This window comes from Stegostoma tigrinum, chromosome 30 (genome assembly GCF_030684315.1).
Source record: "Stegostoma tigrinum isolate sSteTig4 chromosome 30, sSteTig4.hap1, whole genome shotgun sequence".
In the NCBI taxonomy this organism is placed as follows: Eukaryota; Metazoa; Chordata; class Chondrichthyes; order Orectolobiformes; family Stegostomatidae; genus Stegostoma; species Stegostoma tigrinum.
In genome coordinates this window covers 16,651,456-16,675,611 of record NC_081383.1, presented here as the reverse complement: position 1 = coordinate 16,675,611, position 24,156 = coordinate 16,651,456, and the positions used below count along the sequence as shown (strand labels likewise).

The window sequence follows — 24,156 nt, the reverse complement described above, 5'->3', positions numbered from 1 at the left end:
CTCTCCCTATTTATTCCAGTTCCCTCTCCCATCCCCCTCTCTGATGAAGGGTCTAGGCCCGAAACGTCAGCTTTTGTGCTCCTGGGATGCTGCTTGGCCTGCTATGTTCATCCAGCCTCACATTTTATTATCTTGGAATTCTCCAGCATCTGCAGTTCCCATTATCTCTAACACTTTGAAACCATGTTAGAAAGTCCAGTTATGACAGAGAAAAGCAGAAGAAATAGTCTAGATGAACCAATATCATATATCATCATAATACTTGAAGGGATATTTAGGAAATATAAGAAGATATTAACCATTTACAAGCTGAGAAGTGAGACTGAGAATGAGTATCACTGAATGGGGGACAAGAGATAACCAAATGACATTGAATACTCTAAAGAACAGTGCAGCAGTTTCAGGCAACTATCACCATCATGTGGAAAATAAGCAAACCAGATCAGGTGGCCAGTCAGAACTCCAGATCAATTCGATCTGTTGAGGGTGAGGGGAAATAGTGAGAATGATATTACTGACAACAGTTACAATGTAAATAATTAAAACTGAAGTGCTGACATTGTGTAATCCAAGTAAGAAACTTGGAGGGGAGATACAGTATTGTGAAACACACAAATGATGATGATGATGATACTCTGATATTAGCAGATAGCTCCAAAGATGAGATAAAATTAGACCGATGAGAAGCAGCCTGTAATGGGAAAGGTTTTAGTGACTAGAGAACTGTATTTAGAAATCTGTAATGTGTAAATAGTGCAAAAGAACTGAGTGAGAAAACCTTATTCCATTATCCAAATAAATACACTAAAGACTCAGAGAGTGGTAAGCTAATAAAGCCAACAGCCTCTAACTGTGATAACAAGGTGTAAAGCTGGATGAACACAGCAGGCCAAGCAGCATCAGAGGAACAGGAAGGCTGACGTTTCGGGTCTGGACCCTTCTTCAGAAAAGGGTCTAGGCCCGAAACGTCAGCCTTCCTGCTCCTCTGATGCTGCTTGGTCTGCTGTGTTCATCCAGCTCTACACCTTGTTATCTCAGATTCTCCAGCATCTGCAGTTCCTACTAGCCTCGAATTGTATATGATAGAAGTAACAGAAAATATTTGTGAGGGCCGTTTCAGAGATGAAGTACTTCAATGGTGATATTGACATATTGGAGAAATTGTGGTAGTATTTTGGGGAAATTTGATAAAACATATGTTGGATCATGAGGGCGTTATTTGGAATAGATATATAAAATTGCAATAGCCATCCCAGACCAATGGGCTGCTTTTTTTTTGACAGACAACTGCTAGTAGTTTAATCTGAGGGTTATCACCCCTCAGGCAAGGGGAAAGATTGGAAAGGGAGTCCTTCACGGTGACCTGAGTCAGTGAAGGAGTCCAAATCGTGCTGCTTGTATTACTTTAAAATTGTGAACCAGCTGTCCAGCCAAATGAGCTAACCTACACACAAAGGGTTATTTCCATTGGTCACAGGGCCATTGATATAAAGTCATGGACTGAGGAGGTGCAGACGCCGTAGCAAGTGATTAAACGCTGGAATTCTTCACTGTCTGAAGGGGTGGTGAAAGCAGATTAAACATTGGCTGTCAAAAGTGGGTTGGCTAAGGAGCGAATTAGCAGGGTGGCTCCGGGTGACCACAGTTCTTCCTGCAGAGAGCCAACACAGACACAACGTCCCCTTCTGTGCTGTAACAATTCTATGATCACTCATGGGGTGGACTTCGAGCCAGAGTCTTCCTGGAGTGGTCAGCATGGCATGTTTGCGCACTAGTGGTTGTAATTCTCTGCCCTGTAGGTGAAGTGAAGGGACTACAAAGACCAGCATGCAGCGCGGTGTCGGATGGCTCTCCGCGCATGCACGGTACCGCGGGACAGGCTGGGTACTGGTGTGTCCTTGTCGAGCTGCGGTCGGTTATTCGGGGAGAGGCTTCGAGTTGCACCATGTTCACCGCCGCTTTCCGCTCCATCGTCCGTCCTGACAGGCTGCACTTGCTCCGACAGGGATTACTCATCAGGTGTTATGCCGAAGCGGCGCCATCGTCAGCCACCAAGATGTCTTTTACATTTGCTTCCCCCACCGAGGTAAGGCCAAGGCTTGGGCCTAGCGCCGCCGTTCCCAGCTCTGGGACTCCAGGCCGCCCGTGTCGGAGCGAATGTGGATCATTTAGGCCCAGCATGAGCTTCGCTTTTATTTCTGTTTATCGTTGTGACCAAATTCCTCTTATCACCGTATCAGGGAGGTTTCCCGTTGAGAAGTGAGCAAACTGTAATCCACTGCTGCCTGTCCAGTTTCCAACAGCGGGGACTCAGTTCGGGTAAACATGACCGAAACCACCCTGAAACTTTTATCAGGTCACATCTCCTCGGCCTTCTTTCCCTGAGAAGAGAGAGCCTGTTAGTTCTGGTCTCCTTGCTGTTGGAAAAATGGTATTTAAACTTGAAAGGGTGCAGAGGGGATTTACGGAGATGTTGCCAGGGTTGGAGGGTTTGAACTACAGGGAGAGACCGATTTTCCCTGGAGTGTCAGATGCTGAAGGGTGACCTAAGAGAGGTTTAGGAAGTCACAAGGGGCATGGATAGGGCAGATTGACAAGGACCTTCCGTCAGCATAGAGGAGTCCAAAACTCGAAAGCATAGGTTTAAGGTGAGAGGGTAAAGGTATAAAAGGAACCTAAGGAGCAACTTTTTCCATGCAGTAAGTAGTGCATGTATGGAATGACCTTCCAGAGGAAGCGTTGGAGGCTGGAACAATTACAACATTTAAAAGACATCTGGGTGGGTATGTGAATGAGAAGGGTTTAGAAGTGTATAGGCCAAATGCTGGCAAATGGGGCTAGATTTATTTAGAATATCTGGTCAGCATGGACAAATTGGACTGAAAGGTGTGCCCATGCTGTCCAACTCCATGACTTCCTACCCCTGTTGTATCTGATGTAGCCACTCCATTACCGTTGTGTCTGATATACTGCCTTTCTCCCCCAACTGAAATTTCTCTCTGTGACTGATGGAATCTTTGACATTTTATATTCTATTTTCACACCTGCTTTTATCACTTCCCCCTCCTTCCCAGACCCATAGTAGTGTTTCTAATATTGTTATCTTCCACCCATCAACTTCAGTGTTCAAGAGGCCCCACAGGAAGTGCTACACTTGTCCCCACACCACCTCCCTCACCCCCATCCCAGGCCCCAAGATGACTTTCCACATCATGTAGATGTTCACCTGCACATCCGCCAATGTGGTATACTGCATCCGCTGTACCTGTTGTGGCTCCCTCTACATTGGGGAAACCAAGCGGCGGGTTGGGGGCCACATTGCAGAACACTTACACTTGGCTCGCAATAAACAACTGCACCTCCCAGTTGCGAACAATTTTAACTCTCCCCTCCTATTCCTTAGATGACATGTCCGTCCTGGGCCTCCTGCAGTGCCATAATGATGCCACCCGTAGGTTGCAGGAACAGCAACTCATATTCCGCTTGGGAACCCTGCAGCCCAATGGTATCAATGTGGATTTCACCAGTGTCAAAATCTCCCCTGCCCCTACTGCATCCGAAAACCAGCCCAGCTAGTCCCCACCTCCCTAACCTGTTCTTCCTCTCACCTATCCCCTCCTCCCACCTCAAGCTGCACCTCAATTTCTTACCTACTAACCTCATCCTGCCCCCATGACCTGTCCGTCCTCCCCGGACTGACCTATCCCCTCCCTACCTCCCCACCTATACTCTCCTCTCCACCTCTCATCTCCTCTATCCATCTTTGGTCCGCCTCCCCCCCCTATTTATTTCAGAATCCTCTCCCCATCCCCCTTTTCTGATGAAGGGTCTAGGCCCGAAACGTTAGCTTTTGTGCTCCTAAGATGCTGCTTTACCTGCTGTTTTCATCCAGCTCCACACTTTGTTATTTCTTAAGAGGTGATCACTGTTTTTCTTGTCTTGATATACCTGATTTTTCCAGCACTTTTTGTTTGTCCAGGGCAGGTCCATTCTGTAACCTTTTGTTTCAGTGCATTATTTACTCTTGGTGCCATTTTCTTCTTTCACTGGAACTGGGAAAGTTCATTAACTCTGCTTCAAAGTTCTGCTAATTCCACATCTGTATGAGAGAAAAACAAAATTTCAAGCCTGATGTGACTTCTGCAGATCAGAATTAAAACATTAACTTTCTCCACAGATGATGTCAGACCATGTTGACTTTGTCTGCAGCACTTCCTGTGCTTGTTCCAGGTTTACAGTATCCATAGCAGTTTGCTTTTTGTTCATCTCACTGCCACGTCTCTTCCAGAAATATCAACCTTGCAAAAGTTTTGCTGTTCTTACTGATTTCTGATTTATCTTTCTGCTTGCTCACCAACATTGTTTTCTATTTCCCTCCTAGTCCTTGCCAAAATCCAGTTTCATGTTATCATCGCCTTCCTTGGTAACTGTCTCTAGCTCTGACTTTACACCCCACAGTTTCTAACTGAAGTTCCATCTGTAACGTTTCAAACCTGACGAAGATTACAGATATCTCTAGACCTGCAATGCTCCTCAGACAGCAGCTGTCACACCCTGAGATCCACTGTCCGTGACAAGTGCATGTATACTTTCAACCCCTCTCTCAGCACTATCTTGCCCTGTCTCGAAGCAATTCTGGCACCCAATTCATTTCATTTTTTATTTCGTATTGTCTTCCTTTCTCACGTTATGAAATGGAAGCTCGTCGCGCACAAGGATACTGACATCCTTCTAGATCAGCAGTTCCTGATTCCATATTTTTGTCTAATCCCACTTCTTGCTATGTATTCACTATACCTTCTGATTTTCCCTTCTTTGAGCAATCTGTGCTGAGCAAAAGAGTTAGCTTTATCCCATGAACATTGGGCATGACATGCTGCTGAACTTGCCTTCTGTCATCTTCATCTTCATGCTCATTTCTTTGGACTGGAGTCCTGTCCCCATCTCTCAGATCCTTTCACCTGTCATGAGTTAGGTCCTTCAACTTAGATGCCTCCATCAGGCCTTTTAGCTGCATTTGATCTCTTCATTGTGGATCCTGAAGATGAATCCTATTAGACTTGAAGTGTTCATTTTGTCTGTTCACAGGCACTGTCTCCTCTTATTTCAGATTTTCAAATCTGCAACATTTTGTTTTTGAGTTCTATGATATGGTACAAGATGAGATAAATTAAATAGCAATGTTAATCATGAGATAAGAAACAGTAAAGCAGAGCATGAGTCTAGAAGCAATTTAGATATGAATAGCAATATTATTATCAGCTGTCTGGGGGAAAAAAAAGTGCAGAAATTGTTGGACTTCATGCTGAGTAATATAGTAAAGTGCCCAATTGCAAAGATGAGCTGCAGTTTGTCATGTTTCATTTTGACACAGAGGACAGAATTAAAATAACAGACAACTGAAACCCTCAGGGTTAGGCCGCAGTCAGAATGAGGAGTTCTGTGTAATGATCGACCAGAGTTTGGTCTCCTGGATATCAAGGAGACTGCATCCTGAGCAATGATGTGATTTACAGGACTAGATTGAAAGGTGAATCAGGTGTTTATGGAGGACAGTTTCTTAGGAATGCTGGAATTGTGGAGTAATATGTTAGTATTTGCTGGAATAGGCAGAGGACAGTCAGCTGAATATAGAAACTAAGTATGATGGCAAAGATAGCGCTACTAAATGTTTTGAAGATATTTACTTATGCCCTCACTCACGATAGCAAGGACCAAATTGTGCTACCATCCCCACCAATCCCCTATCTCGTACCCAGTCTGTTATTTATATGACTGATCTGGTCAGTTTGAGTTCTAGGCTGTTACTGGTTGGGGATTTGTGATAGTAATGGAATGATACTGGGAGGTGTTTATATTCTCTCTTGTTGGAGTGGTTTCTGCTCTGCACTTGTCTGGTTCAGAATTTAATATCAATTTGTGACTTGGAATTCTGCAGCTTTTGCTGTTTGCGGGCGAGGACTGCTTCATTTTCTGAGGAATTGTAAATGTAAAGCAACTTTGAAGCTATCACTGAAGACTCCTGCTTCTGATTAAATGATGGAAAGTTCATTGAAGTATTTTGGTCTTTTCAGTCCTAAGATACTAACTTGGGGTACTCATGCAGCAGTATTTTGGAGCTGAGATAATTAGTGCCCAACAACTGCATCCATTGTCCTCTCTGCAACTCCAAACATGGGATTTATTAATTTAATTACTCCTGGTAATTGAGAAACTTCTAAGTTCTGGGAAAGTGTAAACATCTAAATATCTTCCTCAACCAAAATAGAACCCTCTATTTATGTTTCTTGTTCCAAGGGACTTGAGCTTTGTGCCTTTAGTGTCTCCTAAATTGAATTCCTTTGATATTGTTATAATCCTTGACAAGACTGTAGATGTATGTTGTGATCTGGCTACAGACCAATGTCTACTTTAAATAATAAAAAGTTAAGTTTGAGACTTGGGCGGCAGGGGGTGGGGGGGGTAGGCGGGGGGTGGTGGTCGTAGATATGAAAAAGATAGGGTAAACAAGAAAATTGTGAACAGCAGACCGGGACAGAAAAATGGCGAATAACTGATAATAAGAGCTAAGGAGTGAGAAAATGGTGAGCTATGCTAAATGCAATGCACAATGTGATCAGAGTTAGTAAGAACTGCAGATGCTGGAATCAGATAACACAGAAGGGTCCTGACCCAAAACACCAAATTTCCTGCTCCTCTGATGCTGCCTGGCCTGCTGTGTTCCTTCAGCTTCACGCTGTTATTTCTACAAATAATGTGATAATGGACTTCAGAGTAGATGAGATTGGGCCATTGTGCTGAAAGCAACTCATGTCATAACCCAACCAGATATAAGTTGGGTTTTAAAAAAAAACATGCAAGATGGAACCGGGGCTTTAAATTATTGAACTTGCTGTTGAGTCCTAGAGGCTGCAGGACCCCAAAGGGGAAATGAAATGTTGTTCTTTGAGCTTGTGCTGAGGCTCGCTGGACCACTACCCCAGGCCTGTGACAGAAATGTTGACTTGGGAACACTGTGTGTTGAAGTAGCAACTGGAAGCTAGTGGTCATTTTTGTGGACAGAACTGCAGAATGGTCACCCACCCTGTGTTTTCCCTACTCAATACAGAGGAGACCATATTGTGAAGAGCAAATATGGTAGATCAAATTAAATGAAGTACAGGTAAATCGCTGCTTCAACTGGAAGGTATATCTGGAGTGCTGAATGATGAGGACGTAAGATAAATGGGCAGGTATTTGTGATGATTGATCACTACATGGGCTAAAGTTTAATTGGTCGATGCCGTCAAGACAGATCCTACCCAGCTATCAGAAAGACTGTGGGCCACCAAACCTTTTTCAAACTGCCTCCTTTTCAAGGGTTTTCAATATTTTACTTTCAAAGACCATGCAATGGGACTTTTTAGAAACCCAATACAACTCAAACTGCCTGACTATTTGTGGCTTCACTGTCTCCAGTGATTTCCCCAGGACTGAGACTGATCTCAAGTATTTCTCCTCTGTTTTTCCTGCCCTACTGCTTTGTGTCTGCAAGCAGCACCTGTACTTTTTGAAGCGTTTTATTTGTTATTAGCTTGAGAACTCCACTTCAAATTCCAACTAATGTTTCCCAGTAAAAACACAAATGAAATTAGAGAACCTTATTAAGCTCCATCCATTGTCATGACAGCATGGCCGGCTGTGAGGAATCATGAATTAGCCTTTAGTTATTCAATTACCAATTTCTTCTTTTGATCTGATGAAGTAACTGGGTTTTACAGCCTTCAAAGTTTGCTCAAAGTTTTCACTACATCTAGCTTTAACTGCCTAGAATCATTTCCCTGCAAGCAGTGTTGGCAGTGTGACTTCAATTTATCAGCTGTGCAAGTCCACATGTTTTTTGATCCTGCTTTTTTTGTGAATGAACTTCCATCTCTAAAACCATTAAAATATATTTTCACAATAGTACAGATTGAATCAATGTATTGGTTATAATCTTGTACCGACGCAAGTGATCATTATTCCTATCTGAACTTGCTGAATGTCTCTGGACAAGTTGATGTCGAGAAGCATCATGACTGACTCAGTCTTGATCTTGTCTTTGTGATACCTGTGCATAATGGTAATGGGGAAAATTAGCCAATGGAATGATTAACTGTTACCTCTATTTCTCTTAAAAATTTGTTTCTACATTTCAGGCAATTGTTCAACACTAGCATTTCAATACCTCACCAGAAATTACCTTTAGAATAGACTAAAGATAGAATATACAACCTTTGTAGCGTTTGTGCCTTATGAAAAGTGTGTATTTCAGTTCATTTTTTAAAAATGAATATGATTCCAATAAATAAGGTGCATCGAGACGTGCAGCAGTGTTCATGGCTGTTTTGTTCATTTTTAGGTGTTCTATAATGAAGCCAATGTGAAACAAGTTGATGTTCCAACACTGACTGGAAGCTTTGGTATTCTACCTGCCCATGTACCCACGTTACAAGTACTAAAACCTGGAGTTGTAACAGTATATGATGAAGAAGGTGCACAGACAAAGTATTTTGGTATGTCAATTCCAGTACATACAGTAGGGTAATTCAAAAATGAAATTTCACAATTGAGAACTTTTTAAGTACAACTGCATTGCCAATTTCTGTTGTTGGCTGTAATAAACTGTAGGCAATTAGCACTGACATTTTTGCAGCAGATGAGCATAAGTATAATGAAGAATTTTGTTGCTAATATTGATCCTTGTGCAGCATTTCATACTGATACCTTCTATAAACTTAACAATGCCTGTTCTTGGACAGCATGCAATTTGATTACTAATTATGACTCCTGAACTGACTGACAAAGCTTTCAATTACAAAGGCAAGTGCTTATATCTCAGTTTTAATGAAAAAGAATCAAATGTAATGAGGATACATCTTTTTTAAATTATAACTAGTATGACAGTTATGGATATTGGAATAGAAACACTAAATTCAGAAAATAAAAATCTGACATGACTATGTGAAAGCAGTTTTAAAATAAAATTCAGAAAGTAAAACTTTAGCTTAATAATTTAGCTGAGCAATCTAACAGTTGTTACCATGAGACTTGTGTACTTGAATCTACACATTTAGAAAATTCACTGATTTTTAGCTGATTGTGTTCTTTGGTAGCAAAATATGATGGAAAGATTGCGTTAATGCAATTGTCTTCCATTGGATCACAGAAATAACAGCACAGGTTGAAGTTCTTTGACCTGTGCTTATGGTTGCCTTGCTGGAGCTATTTAATGAAATAGCTTCCTTGCCCCTTGTATCTTCATATCAAATCCTAGTCCATTTGCCTTTTGAGCAATGCTGTATACCGTTTGAATAGTTATTAGTCATTATGTGTTCTATTATGAAAGTCTAAAGCTCTCAAACTACAGAATTTGATCATTACTGCAGCGCAGTGTATCAGTTTGTATGTATGCTATCGTCTGCATGTAGCTGTAGTATTGTAACACCTCTGTTTCAGAATTCAACTAAGCCTTGTTGCAGACAATTAAGTGTACAATAAAACATCTTTTTTTTCTTAATGTGAGACCTTTAACGTAGATCATTTCTATGATTTTAAATTATCTGCCTTTGGCTATTGTATTGTTTTCTGAAATTCATTATCGTTGCAGGAAACCTTCTTAATAAGGTTTATTCCCCCAAGCTAGTCCAACCTGATATTTCCATTTCATGCTTCCAAACATTTTATTTTGATATTTTTTGATTTGAGCAGTTAAATCACCATACTATGCACTGTTGTCTTCAGCTTACCAGAGAATGGTTTTCTGTTTATACCAGGCCTTCCCAAAGTGGGGTGATGAGCTGTAATTTTGGGAGTTACAAGCTCTGACACAGCAACAGCTGCTGTGAAGCTCTGAATGATTATTACAGATGTGCTCCTCCTTTACCATCTGAGCTTAGAAGTTACCTCTCTCCACCAGCTCTCAGGCTGTCCCTCCCTTGTATACCCCAGTCCCTGCTCTCAGTTCTCTCCTAATTCGTCTCATCACTTAGTGGTCATGGCAATTTTCAAGTCTTGAAATGGGGTTACAGTGGTAAAGTGTCTGGGAAGTTTTGCTTTACAATACTTTTTATAGAAGCCATCTAGTGGCGGTAAAGTAGAATAGCAGTCTAGGAAATAAATGGTCATTTTCTTTACTCTTTTACGGGATATGGGTGTCTCCGGCAAGGTAGGCATCTGTGCCACATCCCTCATTCCATTGTGTCGTGCGAGGTCATTTCAGACCAAAGTTAGTCAGTGACATTTTAATCTGATGCGGTAAGAATGGCAGATTTCCTTCACTAAAGAACTTTGGGCCACCACATGGATTTCCATCACAATTAATGATAGCTTCATGGTTGCCATTACTGAGGTGAAATTTTCAATTCCAGAATGATTGATTTAAAATTAAAGTCAACCAGCTGCTGTGTCCTAGCATTAGCCCTTGTCTATGAATAGCTAGTATCGTTCCATTTATCACCAAGACCACCTCCACAATTTTGTGCACAAAAATAGAAGTTGCTGGAAAAGCTCTGCAGGTCTGGCAACATCTGTGAAGGAAATATCAGAGTTAACATTTCAGATTCAGTTCTTTCAGTTTCCACAGTTCTCTGCTTTTGTTTCCTAACTCCTGCTCAGTTTTCATTCAACCTGAAATTCCGAAATAGATAGAACTTTAGTTAACTTCTTTCACTGAAGTTTGTGTTTGCAAATACTGAAAAGATAGTGATGTCTTTGATTCCTTTTAAAGGTTGTTGAGCAGTTTCAGGATGAGGAACTTATCAACAGGCCAAAAAGACTGAATATGACTTCATCTGACAAAGGAGCAGTGCTCCAAAAGCTTGTGATTTTAAGTGTGTCCGTTGGACCATTATGTGGTGATGCGAGACTTGTGACTGCTCACTCCAGTCCAACACTGGTATCTGCACATCTTCAGTATTCATTAACATTTCAGGGCCCAGTGCCATTCTAGTCTGGGTGAACTAACCTTATGGCAATAGTTTGTCATCTGAAAGCTGTTGACAGCGTAAAGTGCTGCTCTAAATGACAGGTATTTTATTTGGAATAATAATTGTCAGTGATGTGGGTAAGAATATGTACCATACTAGGCTCAAAAAATATGAAAACATCCTGAGCTGAAAGAGGAAACTCAAGTGAAATGTACTGGAAATCGTTAGTTTTAGATTAGAACAGATTAGAGTTTTTACACCATTTGAAATGTGTTGTTTACTGGTTTCTAGTGAGCAGTGGTTCTGTGACAGTGAATGCAGACTCGTCAGTTCAGCTCCTAGCTGAAGAAGCAGCGACCCTGGATGAATTAGACATATCAGTAAGTATAAATTTGTATTTTAATTAAAATTGAAAATGTTATTTGAATCAGTTTGCTATTATGATTTATGATTTGCTCGTATCTAGAGCTTTTGTTGTGATTTAGAATTGCCATGACCAATTTGGTCATTTTGTAATTTGCTGTGACATTGACTAGTGCTTATCTAACTCGTACTTGTTTATTGATTTGAGGCATTTCTCTCAAGTAATAGTGGGTTTAAGTACAAGTTTGTTTTTCCTACTGTATGAGCTACTTGATTTTGTTTAGTTGGCATTTCTTTCTCTCCTGTCACTTGTGCTGCTAGTTGTCACGTGCCCCAGAATGGAAGTTCTGCTCATCGATGCTGTTTAGCAACCTCAAAGCTTCTCTCAACAATGTATGCTAATAGAGACAGCTTTGCCTATAACTAAAAGTGCTTTTAGTTTTTATTTTAGTCAATCTGTTCAGGTATGTTATGACACACATTGGGAGTATGCAGGACTTGAACTCAAATCTCCTGGCCCAAATGTAGGGACACTGCCACTGTGCCACAGGTACTGTCTTAAGTTATTTTGTTCTGTAGGATTGTAGCTTTCCTATGGTGACTGAATTTCTAAACATAAGTAATGGAAGCCTCAGGAAGATGGCTGAATGGGTATTGCAGAGATTGTAGTTGAAGAAGTACCCCGCTTGTCACCGTGTTGCAGATAACGGCCCCATCTCCCTGAAAGCAAGAACTCATCTCACTAGCAACCAAACAAAAGCGAAATCGGAAAGCAGAAAAGCACTATCTCACCCTAAATGCTATAATTCAATCAGTTTGAAAGGAATCAGAACAGAATCTCAACCAATATACAAAACTAAAGTTCAAAACTGACTGTTCAGATATCAACGTTAATACTTCTGGTAACGGACGTGACATTTAGCCATCCGCTTTTGGCTAACAATTCAAAAACCAATTTGTTTTTTAAACTTTTTGGGCTGCTGTCATCTTGCTGTGCTGTGTCTTGCGTTTCTAGTCCTCCTTGCATAGTAATTAATAAACAGTTTATTAATTCAAAAAACTTAGTTAAATGATCTCCTTTTGGAGCAGGAGTTCATTTGGGTCTGGAAAGAAGGGTCCCTTCTTAATTTAAATTAACCCTGTTGCAACAAACCAAAGGGTGGGTTAAAGATGTAGGGAAACTAGTTCATCCTTCTTTCCTAATGTGTAACATTCTGCACTATCCTGTCGGAGCCGTAATGAATTGGGAGGCCTTGCCAACAGCACGCAATACAGTAATAATAATAATAATACCATGGCTGAAATCACACGTAAATCCACTTTTCTGTCTTGTCCTCTCATATCTGATTTGCTTTGTTCTTGAAAAGTGTGTTGGTCTTGCTGTTGATTACACTAAATATTCAGAGCATTCTAGGCATAGAAGATTAGATTCTCAATGGATGTGTCTTGCATCATTTCCCTTATTTCTCATTACCTCTTCCAACTGCCTCACACTGCGAACACTTTTGTTAATATCTTCTACCCCATCACAGATTTTCCTTTTTGCTGTCTTTCCTAACACCTTTCTTTTCACTTACCTAAAACATATTGCATTCCTGACTTTCCCCAGATCTGATCTATGACCTGCTCAGCTGGTTTGCCAGCAGTATATGTCTAATTCCTGTACCACCTGATATCACCATGAAGGTCCCATTTTCTCAACCTTGCCCTTTGCCTGACATGTGGTAGCCCTCCAGTTAACAGAGAATTGGTGGTGAGTTTGAGAGAACAGCCTTATCATCCTCTAGGGCTATGGTCACTTTGCTTTTTAATATATCTAGAGGAATGCACTGATAGTTTTTGTTTGCAACTTTCAGTCCAACTTTACACCAGAATATTTTAAAACCCTGCTGAGTCATGCAGTTTTGTTTTGCCATTGTCTAATGTTCCACCCCCAATTTAGCTGGGAGAGTTATTTCAGTTTAACTCAACTTGGTTCAAAGATTACAACGTGTAGTTTTGGGGGCATTCTCATTAGCCAGAAGTCTTATAAAATATTCCTGTATCTAACTTTTTATTGGGAATTAGGATGATAGAAATTTGTCTCTCGTTGTTATAGAAACCATTACATTCGTGTTTAAATTGTTCTCCAGTTTTATTGACCCAAGATTTTTACTTCCTTAATTGTGGGAAGAATCAGCATTTGTAACACCGCTCATGAGGTATCGGAGCCTCATTTGATGGTCTGTTTGAGACATACATTTCTCTCTCATTCTCTCTTCAAATTTTACTCAATGCTGTGTTTACTTGTGGTTTACGGTAGCTTTCCCTGAAATATGTTACTCCAGATGAGTAATTTACGGCCTGGATTTATGAAACTTGCTGAACCTTCTTCGTAATTGATTGTATAGTTTGAGGTTTCCGGTAAATTAATCTTTAAATGGTGAAAAAAAATCTTTACGTTAAAGGTTGTGTTAATGAGTAAATACATACTTTGATTTCCTGTGATATTAGTATCACTGAACAAGTATAGTTAGTTAACCTCAGCACAGTTTACATAATTGTGCAATTATTGATCTTTTAGCATCAAAGATCTATTTGCTCCCAAATCAAATCTTTTAAAGCCGCATTTCATTGTTGTATGGAATGGTTGAAGTTCATTTTAGTTCCAAGCCTCCTGTGTTTTAATAAGAGTTGCAATTCCAAAAGAATCTGTAAGGCCTACTTACTGGTTTATTTTTTCAGACAATGTATGTAGAGAATTGCGAAGATGGGTACCAAATGAGGCTTTTAATGTTTGGAAATATTCCAAAAGCTCATTTTTATATTTCTAACAGTTATTTTGCTGCTCTCCCCGTCCCTATATTTATTGGTCAAATGTTGATTCATTTCCCTTTGGGTCACTGTAATTGAATCCATATGCATTAGCCTCTTGAGCAGTGTATTTCAAATCCTAATCGTCTGTGCACAGAAAAGATTTTTGCCTCAGATTCTTTAAACAATGAGTCTTAAACGTGCCATTTCAATACTGATCCTTTAACCATTGAAAACTTTTTTTTTTACTTGAACCTTTCATAATTTTAAACACCTCTTAAACATCTTTTGGCCTTCTGTTCTCAACGTGTAACAACACCAACTTTGCCATTATGACCACATAATCCTTCAACCTTGGAACTATTCTAGAAAGTTGGTTCTGTACCCTCTCTCATCTTCATGCTCTTTCTAAAGTGTGGTGCCCATGTTTTGAGCACAATAGTACAACTGGAGTCAAATTAGACTTTTATACAAGTTTAATGTAACTTCCTGGTTGTTGTACTTTCTGCCTCAGTTTATTACATTTACATCTGATTTAACTGTTAAGGTGACCTATTCTGTCTCGAACAACTCCAGGTCTCTCTGATCTCCCACCCCTTTGAAATTATATAATTTAACATTCATTTTCTCTCTTGCCAAAATTCTGCATCATTTTTCCCCACTGAATTTCACTTGCAGGCTGTCCATCCATTCAGTTGACCCACTGTGTACCCTCTTGAAGTCTGTTACCATCTTCCAATGTGTTTGCAATCATTTTCAATTTTGAAACTGTCCTGTAGCCCCCAGTTGAAGTCATTAATAGAGATTTAAAAAATGGCAATGCCCCAGGTACTTTACCCACTTCTCTAGTCCAAATGGTCTTCCACATAACTGTTTTTAAAGCAAAAGTTAGGTTGTGACATACCTTTTCGGTGACCTTGAAGCACCTGTTAATATTTAGTGCATATTCATTCTGATAGTTGTTGAAGTGAGATTTTGAATTTTGCTATAGAGCACCCAGTTATGATTTTGTGTACATGTGCCAAATGATTGGTCTTTTGGCTTATTGCTGCCAATTGTGCTACAGTGTCTGGTGATCATAGAATCCCTACAGTGCTGAAACAGGCTCTTCAGTCCAACAAGTCCACACTAAACTCAGAGCATCCCCCTAATCTACACATCCTTGAACATTACAGGCAACTTAGCATAGCCAATCCACCTAACCTCCACATCTTTGGACTGTGGGAGGAAACTGGAGCCACTGTGCCACCCATGATATGCAGAGGGTGCAATTTGTCTGAGTAGTGCTAAAAGTCTGTAATCTCATCTGTAGTTTTGGCAGATATCAAATTACGCCTCACTTCACAGGTGGGAAAAACTGAACCCAATTAGACTCGTTGTTTCTTGTAACCACCCAGCCAATGCTTTTACCATCATTGAGGATCAAATGGCTATTATTTGGATGACATATCCAAAAAGCCCATCAGTTGGAAAATAAGCATTACCCATTTTGGTTAAAATTTTACTTTGCAGTATAAAATCTCAGTATTTAAAGGACACTGTGAATTTGGTATTGCTGTTATGATGCCCTACTTGTCATTGTTATCACGGATGATATTTTACTTTGTATGCAGGTGTCAAGCAGTATAGTACTAATCACATTTTTGAGTTCCTTTTTGGCAAGTAGGGTAGAACTGACTGAACTCGGGCAACTTTATGATTAACTTCAAACTCAGTCATGTCCTGCACATTTGACCTTCTCACTTCATTGATTTGTTAACTAAGAAAAATACAAAATCTGCAAGCTCACTTCTTTAATTCCTGTACTTAGCACTGGGCCCAAGTTATGAACACTATTTATGGATCATATTCTTTGTTACAATTACAGGTTTTGTGGTGAAATACATAAAACAGTTAGTCTAGTGAATCATGATTTTATTGAAGAAATGTCATCACTTTTTTCTGTTGAAGAATGTAAGCGTAATGTTAAACTTCTCAAATGTCAAGTCCATTTTCACTTCCATAGTGGTGGGGTTTTGTGGTTCTATGCATAGGAATGGCACTGACAACTGTATTTTTTAAATTGGATTGAATAATGATTCCCCCGTAAAAGCACAGCAATGTATGCAATATGACCATTTCTTTCAGGATCAGATTTTTCACAAAATAATTTTTTTTCCTGTTCCTTACAATTTTGTACTTCTGTTTACATTTTCAGAGAATTACATGTCTTCCTTTTGGACAGCCCAACTAAGTGGGTTATAGACCATATTTTTGGGCTAGTGATAAATGTAACAAGTATTTTCCAAAAACTGACTGAACAAAGCAGTTTGCATTGTTTTGTTAAAAAGGCAAAATTTAAATAGATTTATATCCCACTTTTAATGAAATGGTGTACACGTTGTTTTGCCCTGAGTTAAACAGTTATGAATTTTTGTTACAGGCTGCAAAGGCTAACCTAGACAAAGCCAATGCTGAACTATCATCTGCGTCTGGTGAGGTAGAACGGGCAGAGGCATTGATTAGCATAGAAACTAATGAAGCAATAATAAAAGCACTGGATTAACTTGACTATTGGGTAAGAGATTTTTGATTTGAGCGATATATCTCAATCTGTTACATGTTCAGATTTGTACAGATTTTTGATTGGATTGTTTTGTTAAAGTTCTTTGTGTAGCTGGAATTAAGTGGCGTTAACTGAAAGGTGTCATGTATCCATTACCAACAGAAGCAAGCTCTTTGGTAAATTTCTGTCTATAAATATTGAGGATGAATCCACTGGTATCTGTCTCTTTCTGTTTCCTGCTTAACTATCACCTACATGTTTCACAACTTGAAGTTAGTGGTCCTCCAGTGCTTTCTCTGAAGATAGTAGGAAGCCTTTCAAGTTGGGGTTTGTATTGAAGCAAGATATTCTTTGGTTAAAATAGTATTGCAATCACTGTAGCAACTGATTAATTCCTGGAAGGATGATAAATAGATTTCTGAATTTTCTGTACAAAATATCGTATGCAAAGATTCACATTTTAACACTTCAATTATATCAAACCAACTAAAATCCACATTGACTCAGCATTATTCAGTAGGTAGCTCATGGTATAAGATGTAACATACTGAACTCTTAGGTACAACTGCAATGTCAATTTCTGCTGTTGGCTGTATGAATTGTAGGCAAGTAATACTCATCTGCTGCAACAGCAAAAAAAGTGTCAGTATAATGAAGAATTTTTGTGACCCTTGGGCAGCCTTTCACACTGATACCTTCTGTAACCTTAACAATTTCAGGTCTTTTACAGCATATGATTTGATTACTAGCTATGATTCCTGAACCGACAGAACAGCTTTCAATTATAAGGACAAGAGTTTATATGTCAGATTTAATGAAAAAGAATCAAATGTAATGAATGTACATCTTTTTCAAATGTGTAAGTTGTATGGCAGTTATTGGATATTAGAAAAGAAACACTAAATTCAGAAAATAAAAATCAAACATGCCTATGTGAAAGCAGTTTTAAAACAAAATTCAGAAAGTAAAACTTTAGCTTAATAATTTAGCTTAGCAATATGTACTTGGACCTACACGACATTTAGAAGTCAAAATTCACTGATTTTAGCTGATTGTGTTCTTTGGTAGCAAAATATGATGGAAAGATTGCGTTAATGCAATTGTCTTCCATTGGATCACAGAAATAACAGCACAGGTTGAAGCTCTTTGACCTGTGCTTATGGTTGCCTTGCTGGAGCTATTTAATGAAATAGCTTCCTTGCCCCTTGTATCTTTTTATCAAATCCTAATCCATTTGCCTTTTGAACAATGCTGTATAATGTTTGAATAGTTATTAGTCATTTTGTATTCTATTATGAAAGTCTAAAGCTCCCATGCAACAGGATTTGATCATTGCTGCGGTGCAGTGTATTTATGCTTTCTGTCTGCATGTAGTTGTAGAATTCTGTTTCAGAATTCAAATATGACTTGTTGCAGATGACTAGAGAATTGGCTGGCTGACAGAAAACAAAGTATGCCTGAATGGATCTGATTCAACTTGGGAGTGTATGAAAATGGGGTCCTGCAAGGGTCTGTGCTAGATGCTCAACTAATTACTATTTGTATCAATGGTTTGGGTGAGCAAGTTGAAGGCACAATAGCAAAATTTGCAGATGAGATAAAGATAGGGAGGTATGCTGTGAATGTGCCATAATAAGCATGCAGACTGATGTAGACAATTGAAGTGTGCGCAAAGAATTGGCAGATAGAAGTATGTGTTTCTGTCTGTTCATTTAAGGAAGGATGTAAATCTATATAATCCAATTCAGAGGACGTTCCCTCGAGTGATACCTAAAGAAGGGTCACTGCCCTTGAAATGTTCACCTAGTGTTCACTTCAAAGATGCTTCTAGACTCACTGGGTTTCTCTAGTAATTTCTGTTTTTGTTTCAGACCTTTAATATCCACAGTTCTTTGTTTTATTTTGTGATTGGGGATAGTCTAGTTTGTGGAACACAAACAGATTAGACATGATCTAATCGAAAGGCACAGAACGCTTAAAGGGCTGAAATGGCTAATCCTCCTAATGTTTGTGTTTGTGATGCACTAAACTACAAGAAATGTTTTTCTTCACCTTATGTAGCTAAATACTCGAAGACTTCACATTTAAACTGACTCTTGTCAGAGTGTGGGCAGACACAGCATAGAATCCCAACAGCATAGAAGCAGGCCATTTGGCCCATTGAGTCCACACCAACCCTCAGAGCATTCTACCCAAACCCATCCCCAACCCTGCACCTAAAACCTTCGTTTCCTACGGCTAACCCACCTAGCCTGTACATTCCTGGCTACTATGGACAATTTAACATGGCCAATCCACCTAAGCTGCAGATCTAGGACTTCGGGAGGAAACGGGAGCACCCAGAGGAAACCCACACAGATATGGCAAGAATGTGCAAACTCCGCACAGTCAGTCTCCCCAGGGTGGTATCAAACCTGCATCCCTGCTGCTATGGGATAGCAGTGCTAACCATTGAGCCATTGTGTTTTTCTGGTTAATGTATTGCCATTTGCTGCTTTCTTGAAGTAGCTGCTAAACTTCTCTGCATAGGATTACACTGGATATACAGCAAGAAAACAGGTCATTTGGCCTAACTTGTCTGCTCCTGTGCTTGTGCTCATTCAGAGTCTCTTCCTGTCTTTCTTCTGAAACTATTACAATAGTCCTGTATTTCCTCTTTCCTCATGCTTATCCAGCTTCCCCTTAAGTGCAACACTTCTGTTTACTTCAACCACTCCCATGGTAGTGAGTTCTGCTTTCACCAATCTGGATTAGTCTCTTCTGCATTCCTTGTTGGGTCCTTGGTAACTTTCTTACCACGATGACCTGTAGTCATGCTTTGCTACATAACATTCTCTCTGCATCCACTGCATCAGAATCTGTCAGAAGTGTGTCTAGGTCATATTTCAGCTGCTGAGAGAAAAGTAACCCTTTTATTGGGACTTCGCTGTTGTATATGTCCACATGTTTCTGGTACTATTGTTGTAAATTGTTATTGCATCATCTGCAGTGTTTTTAATCCTTATTATAAAGTTGTCATATAATGTCATGCAGTACTCAAAATATGGCCTAACCAAAGGTTAGGTGCAGATTCAGTATAACATCTTTGCTATTCAGTTTTATTCCTCTGAAAGTGCTCAGTTTGACTTTGTTTTATGACCTTGCAATACCGTAGTGCAATTTCATGACGCCTGTCCTTAAACTCTGAGATCCCTTTATTCCTTTTCCTTTTCCTTTTCCTTTTCCTTTTCCTTTCCCTTACCTAGGTGTGCACCTTCTAAAGTATATTACCCAATATGCAGTATTTTCTAATATGCTGACTAATTACCAGATTATGATATTGTATGATTTATTTTGTTGCCATGTCATCAAATAAATCGCATTGACTTAATTCTTGTCTTTGTGTAATTTTGCGTGCATATCGGAGCTGTCAGGCTAACATTTAGAAATGATACTTCTCAGCAAACTGAGGGAAGCAGTTTAAGTATTATCCAAGATAACAAGGTGTAGAGCTGAATGAACACGGCAGGCCAAGTAACATCTCAGATGTCCTTGTTTATCAAGGAACCCCCCCCCCCACCCTGCTGTGGTCGAGAACGCCCTAGACTGTGTCTCCCGTGTTTTCCGCACCTCGTCCCTCACACCCCCTCCCCGCAATAAAAACCAAAACAGAATCCCCCTTGTTCTCATGTACCACCCCACCATCCTCCGGATCCAGTGCTTCATCCTCCAACACTTCCGCCATCTGCAATAAAACCCCACCACCAAAGACATTTTTCCCTCTCCACCCTTATCTGCTTTCCAGAGGGACCACTCTTTGTCTGCTCCAGACTCCCCTCCCGCCCCACCGCACCTGGCACTTTTCCCTGCAACTGCAGTAAGTGCTACACCTGTCCCTACAGCTCCCCCCTCGCCCCCATCCCAGGACCCAAGAAGACTTTCTACATCAAGTAGATGTTCACCTGCACACTTGCTGATGTGGTATACTGTATCCACTGTTTCTGTTGTGGCCTCCTCTACATCAGGGAAACCAAGCGGAGGCTTGGGGACTGCTTTGCTGAACACCTACGTTTGGTTTGCACTAAACAACTGCACCTCCCCAGTCGCAAATTATTTCAACTCCCCCCCCACTCCCATTCTACAGACGACATGTCCATCCTGGGCCCCCTGCAGTGCCACAACGATGCTACCTGAAGGTTGCAGGAACAGCAACTTGTATTCCACTTGGGAACCCTGCAGACAATGGTATCAATGTGGACTTCACCAGCTTCAAAATCTCCCCTCCCCCTACCGCATCTCAAAACCAGCCCAGCTCGTCCCCACCTCCCTAACCTGTCCTTCCTCCCACCTCAAGCCCCACCCTCATTTCCTACCTACTAACCTCATTCACGCCCCCCCGCCTTGACCTATCCATCCTCCCTACCTCCCTATGTACACTCTCGTTTACTGGCTCCGTCCCCGCTTCCTTGACCAGTCTGTCTCCTCTCCACCTATCTTCTCCTTTACCCATTTTCAATCTGCCTCCTCCTCTCTCCCTATTTATTTCAGAACCCCCTTCCCCGCTCCCATTTCTGAAGAAGGGTCTAGGCCCGAAACATCAGCTTTCCTGCCCCTCTGCTGCTTGGCCTGCTGTGTTCATCCAGCTCTACACCTTGTTATCTCAGATTCTCCAGCATCTGCAGTTCCTAGTATCTCTTAAATATAATGTATGTATTTTTCAAAGTGACATCCCACAAATAGGTTACACTTTAAATCAGAAATGAATGAATCTCACTTCTTTCTCACTGACCCTTGGTAATTCAGGTTTGGGAATGTCTATTTGCAATAAAACTGATTCTTTGAATCGTCTTCGAAACTGCTGGTGGTTTTCAGGTCTTTCAGAATTGATAACTACAGGAAATATCTGACTAACTTAATATGATTATGTAAAAAATCTAAAGAGCTGTGGATGGAAATCTGATACAAAAACATTGGAGAAACTCAGCATGTCTGGCAGCATCGGTGGAGGGAAAATAGTTAAACTTTTGAGTCCAATGACTCTTCGGAGCATAATTACCTTTTGGCTTAAATTATTTCATATCAAGTGCATTCTGATATCTATATAATGGTTAGACATTGAGTAATCAACTCAGGGAATCCTTGGGCAAGTAAGATTGGGATATTAATATAAATCTTGAGTTATAAAGGTATTTGTTTTGGTTATTTTAAATTTTCTGACTATTGTGGGTTTTTTTTTCATTTTGGAATGTGCAAAAATCTTTTTAAAAGGCAAAATCAATACTCTGAATTTGTTATTTTAGGAAGTGTTTTTAGGTATATTGTGAATGCCTTAATTGTTTTTAAATAGTCAGTGCTATCATCAAGGCTGTGAATAGGCAGCTTCTGACAGTATCACTTCAGCCGTTCCATTGAATGACTGTTAACATTATCCAAGTATTGGATGTCAGTCTTGCTGTTCAGTTACAAATTCACAAGTTCAGTGTTATCCAGATTTAAGGGACTTTGTCTCAATGTGTTATATCCCCTAGACAATGTGTCCACTCTCCCAGGAGTGTTTGATATAGTTATAGGTAGCTTGAGTAGGAAATGGTTAACTTTGCAGGACTGATCCTTAAGTTTGACAAGTACAAACATTCAACTAAAAAACAAGTTGGGTTGCATTTTTCATTTCAGCTATGGATAACATAATTCTTGATGCTTTCTGTAAGATTTGCATTTATTCTTTCCACCTAGGTTTGAACTTATTACTTACAGTTGTTTTTTTATGTTGGCAGGGCAAACAGTTTCATGAAGCTGATTGGTCAATCTTCATTTTGGAAGAAGGCAACAGTTCAGTTAAATGGATTGGATTTAAAGAAATAAATACATAACAACCAACCTGTCTGTTTTATTAAATTCTCCTGAAATCATATTCTCAAATATTTACTTCTCCTGTTGTCCCACTGTGTAAATCACCCTTCCAAAGTTACTAACCCTTGTGATCATTTTTCACATGTAATAATTGTCAAGTGTTAGCGGGCTACAAGACTCCAGGAACTTCACAGTTATTTTCCTTATTTCAGAGATTGATATCTTTACTGTATTTCCAATGGAGATTAAGTATTTGCATTGACCAAGAATTAATTCTTAGTCCTGACTGGGGTCATGGTGGCACAGTGGTGAGCACTGCTGTCTCACAGTGCCAGGTTCAATTCCAGCCTCAGCTGACTGACTTTGGAGTTTGCATGTACTCCCCCACCAGGTGCTCCAGTTTCCTCCCACAGTCCAAAGATGTGCAATCTAGCTGAATTAGCTGTGATAGCTACTAGGATAGGGCAGGGGACTTAGCCTGGGTGACATGCTCTTTGGAGCATTGGTGTTGACTCAATGGGCCAAAAAGCCTCTTTCCACACTGTGGGGATTCGATGACAGGTCTGTATGGCTCGGTTGCTGGATGAATACATTTGTCAGTGCTACCCAAACTGTCTTCTAATGTGACACAGGTGATCCCAAGGATATCAGTAGAAATAAAAGTCCATTTAATATTTGGTATAATTAAAGCTTGCACATCATAAAAATCCATAGCATAAATGAGTGTACTTTACACAACATTCTATTAAGTACATTGCATTTATAGGTTTTTAGTTAGATTCTCCATTGTTTCCTTTAAATGAAAACCAGCAAAAGCCCTTTTCTGCAACTTCCAACCAAGCATGACTGCGTATCTACCCTGCTCTGCACTTTGCTAACTGTAAATTGACAGCTGTATGAACATTTTGTGCATTGACCAAAAATAATGACAAATGCTAACCCATCTGTTGCATTAGGAGAATCTGTGCAGTTGCCACCCCAATTAATGCAAATGTAGAATAGGTAACCTTTTATTTGTGATTTGAAACTTACACAAGGTTTTTAATGAAACCTTGAGTAAAAGCCAAGTTCTGCTGATGCTGAAATACTGAAAGAATAAGGTAGCTTCAGCATATTAAACTCGAGACTCAAATTAATTTGTGAACATAGTGTCAAAAAGGGTAATTTCTGTGGTATGATTTTTCTTTCTCCTTAAGGGGCTTGACTGAAAATTGTCTCATTTTAAGAAGAGTGAGCTAATTGGGAAAACAGGATAATATATTTTGTTCAGTATTCTTGAGCCAGGATGACGAAATATATTAACGGAAAGAACTGTGGATGCTGTAATTCAGGAACAAAAACCAAAGTTGCTGGAAAAGCTCAGCGGGTCTAGCAGGGTCTAAAGACAAAACCAGAGTTAATGTTTTGGACCTAGTGACCCTTCCTCAGAACTGTTCTGATAAAATATGATGGGACCAACTGTTTAGTCTAACAGTCCCACGTGTAATGTAGTTATGTGTAGTTCTTGGGCAAGGATAGGATAGGGCTGAGTGCTGCTGTGGTTTTTTTTTAAATCCTGGCTTTACCATCAGATTGAGTTACTTTGATAGTCCAAAGTTGACCTCACATAAAGGTTGTCATTCAGATGAGTTTTCAGAATGGACTGGCACCAAACGAACTGTGCCCTCGTTTGAGTTAACA

General features: G+C 40.0%; 1 protein-coding gene across 1 annotated transcript; it reads left to right on the top strand.

Moving 5' to 3' along the window:
- The first annotated feature begins 1,868 nt into the window (after positions 1 to 1,868).
- Positions 1,869 to 22,503, top strand: atp5f1d (ATP synthase F1 subunit delta). Its single transcript, XM_048559373.2, has 5 exons — positions 1,869 to 2,086; positions 8,381 to 8,534; positions 11,238 to 11,326; positions 16,525 to 16,659; positions 22,401 to 22,503. Exons 1-4 carry the CDS (start codon positions 1,946 to 1,948, stop codon positions 16,645 to 16,647), a joined length of 507 nt encoding a protein of 168 aa, XP_048415330.2. The 5' UTR covers positions 1,869 to 1,945; the 3' UTR covers positions 16,648 to 16,659; positions 22,401 to 22,503.
- Positions 22,504 to 24,156: the final 1,653 nt, after the last annotated feature.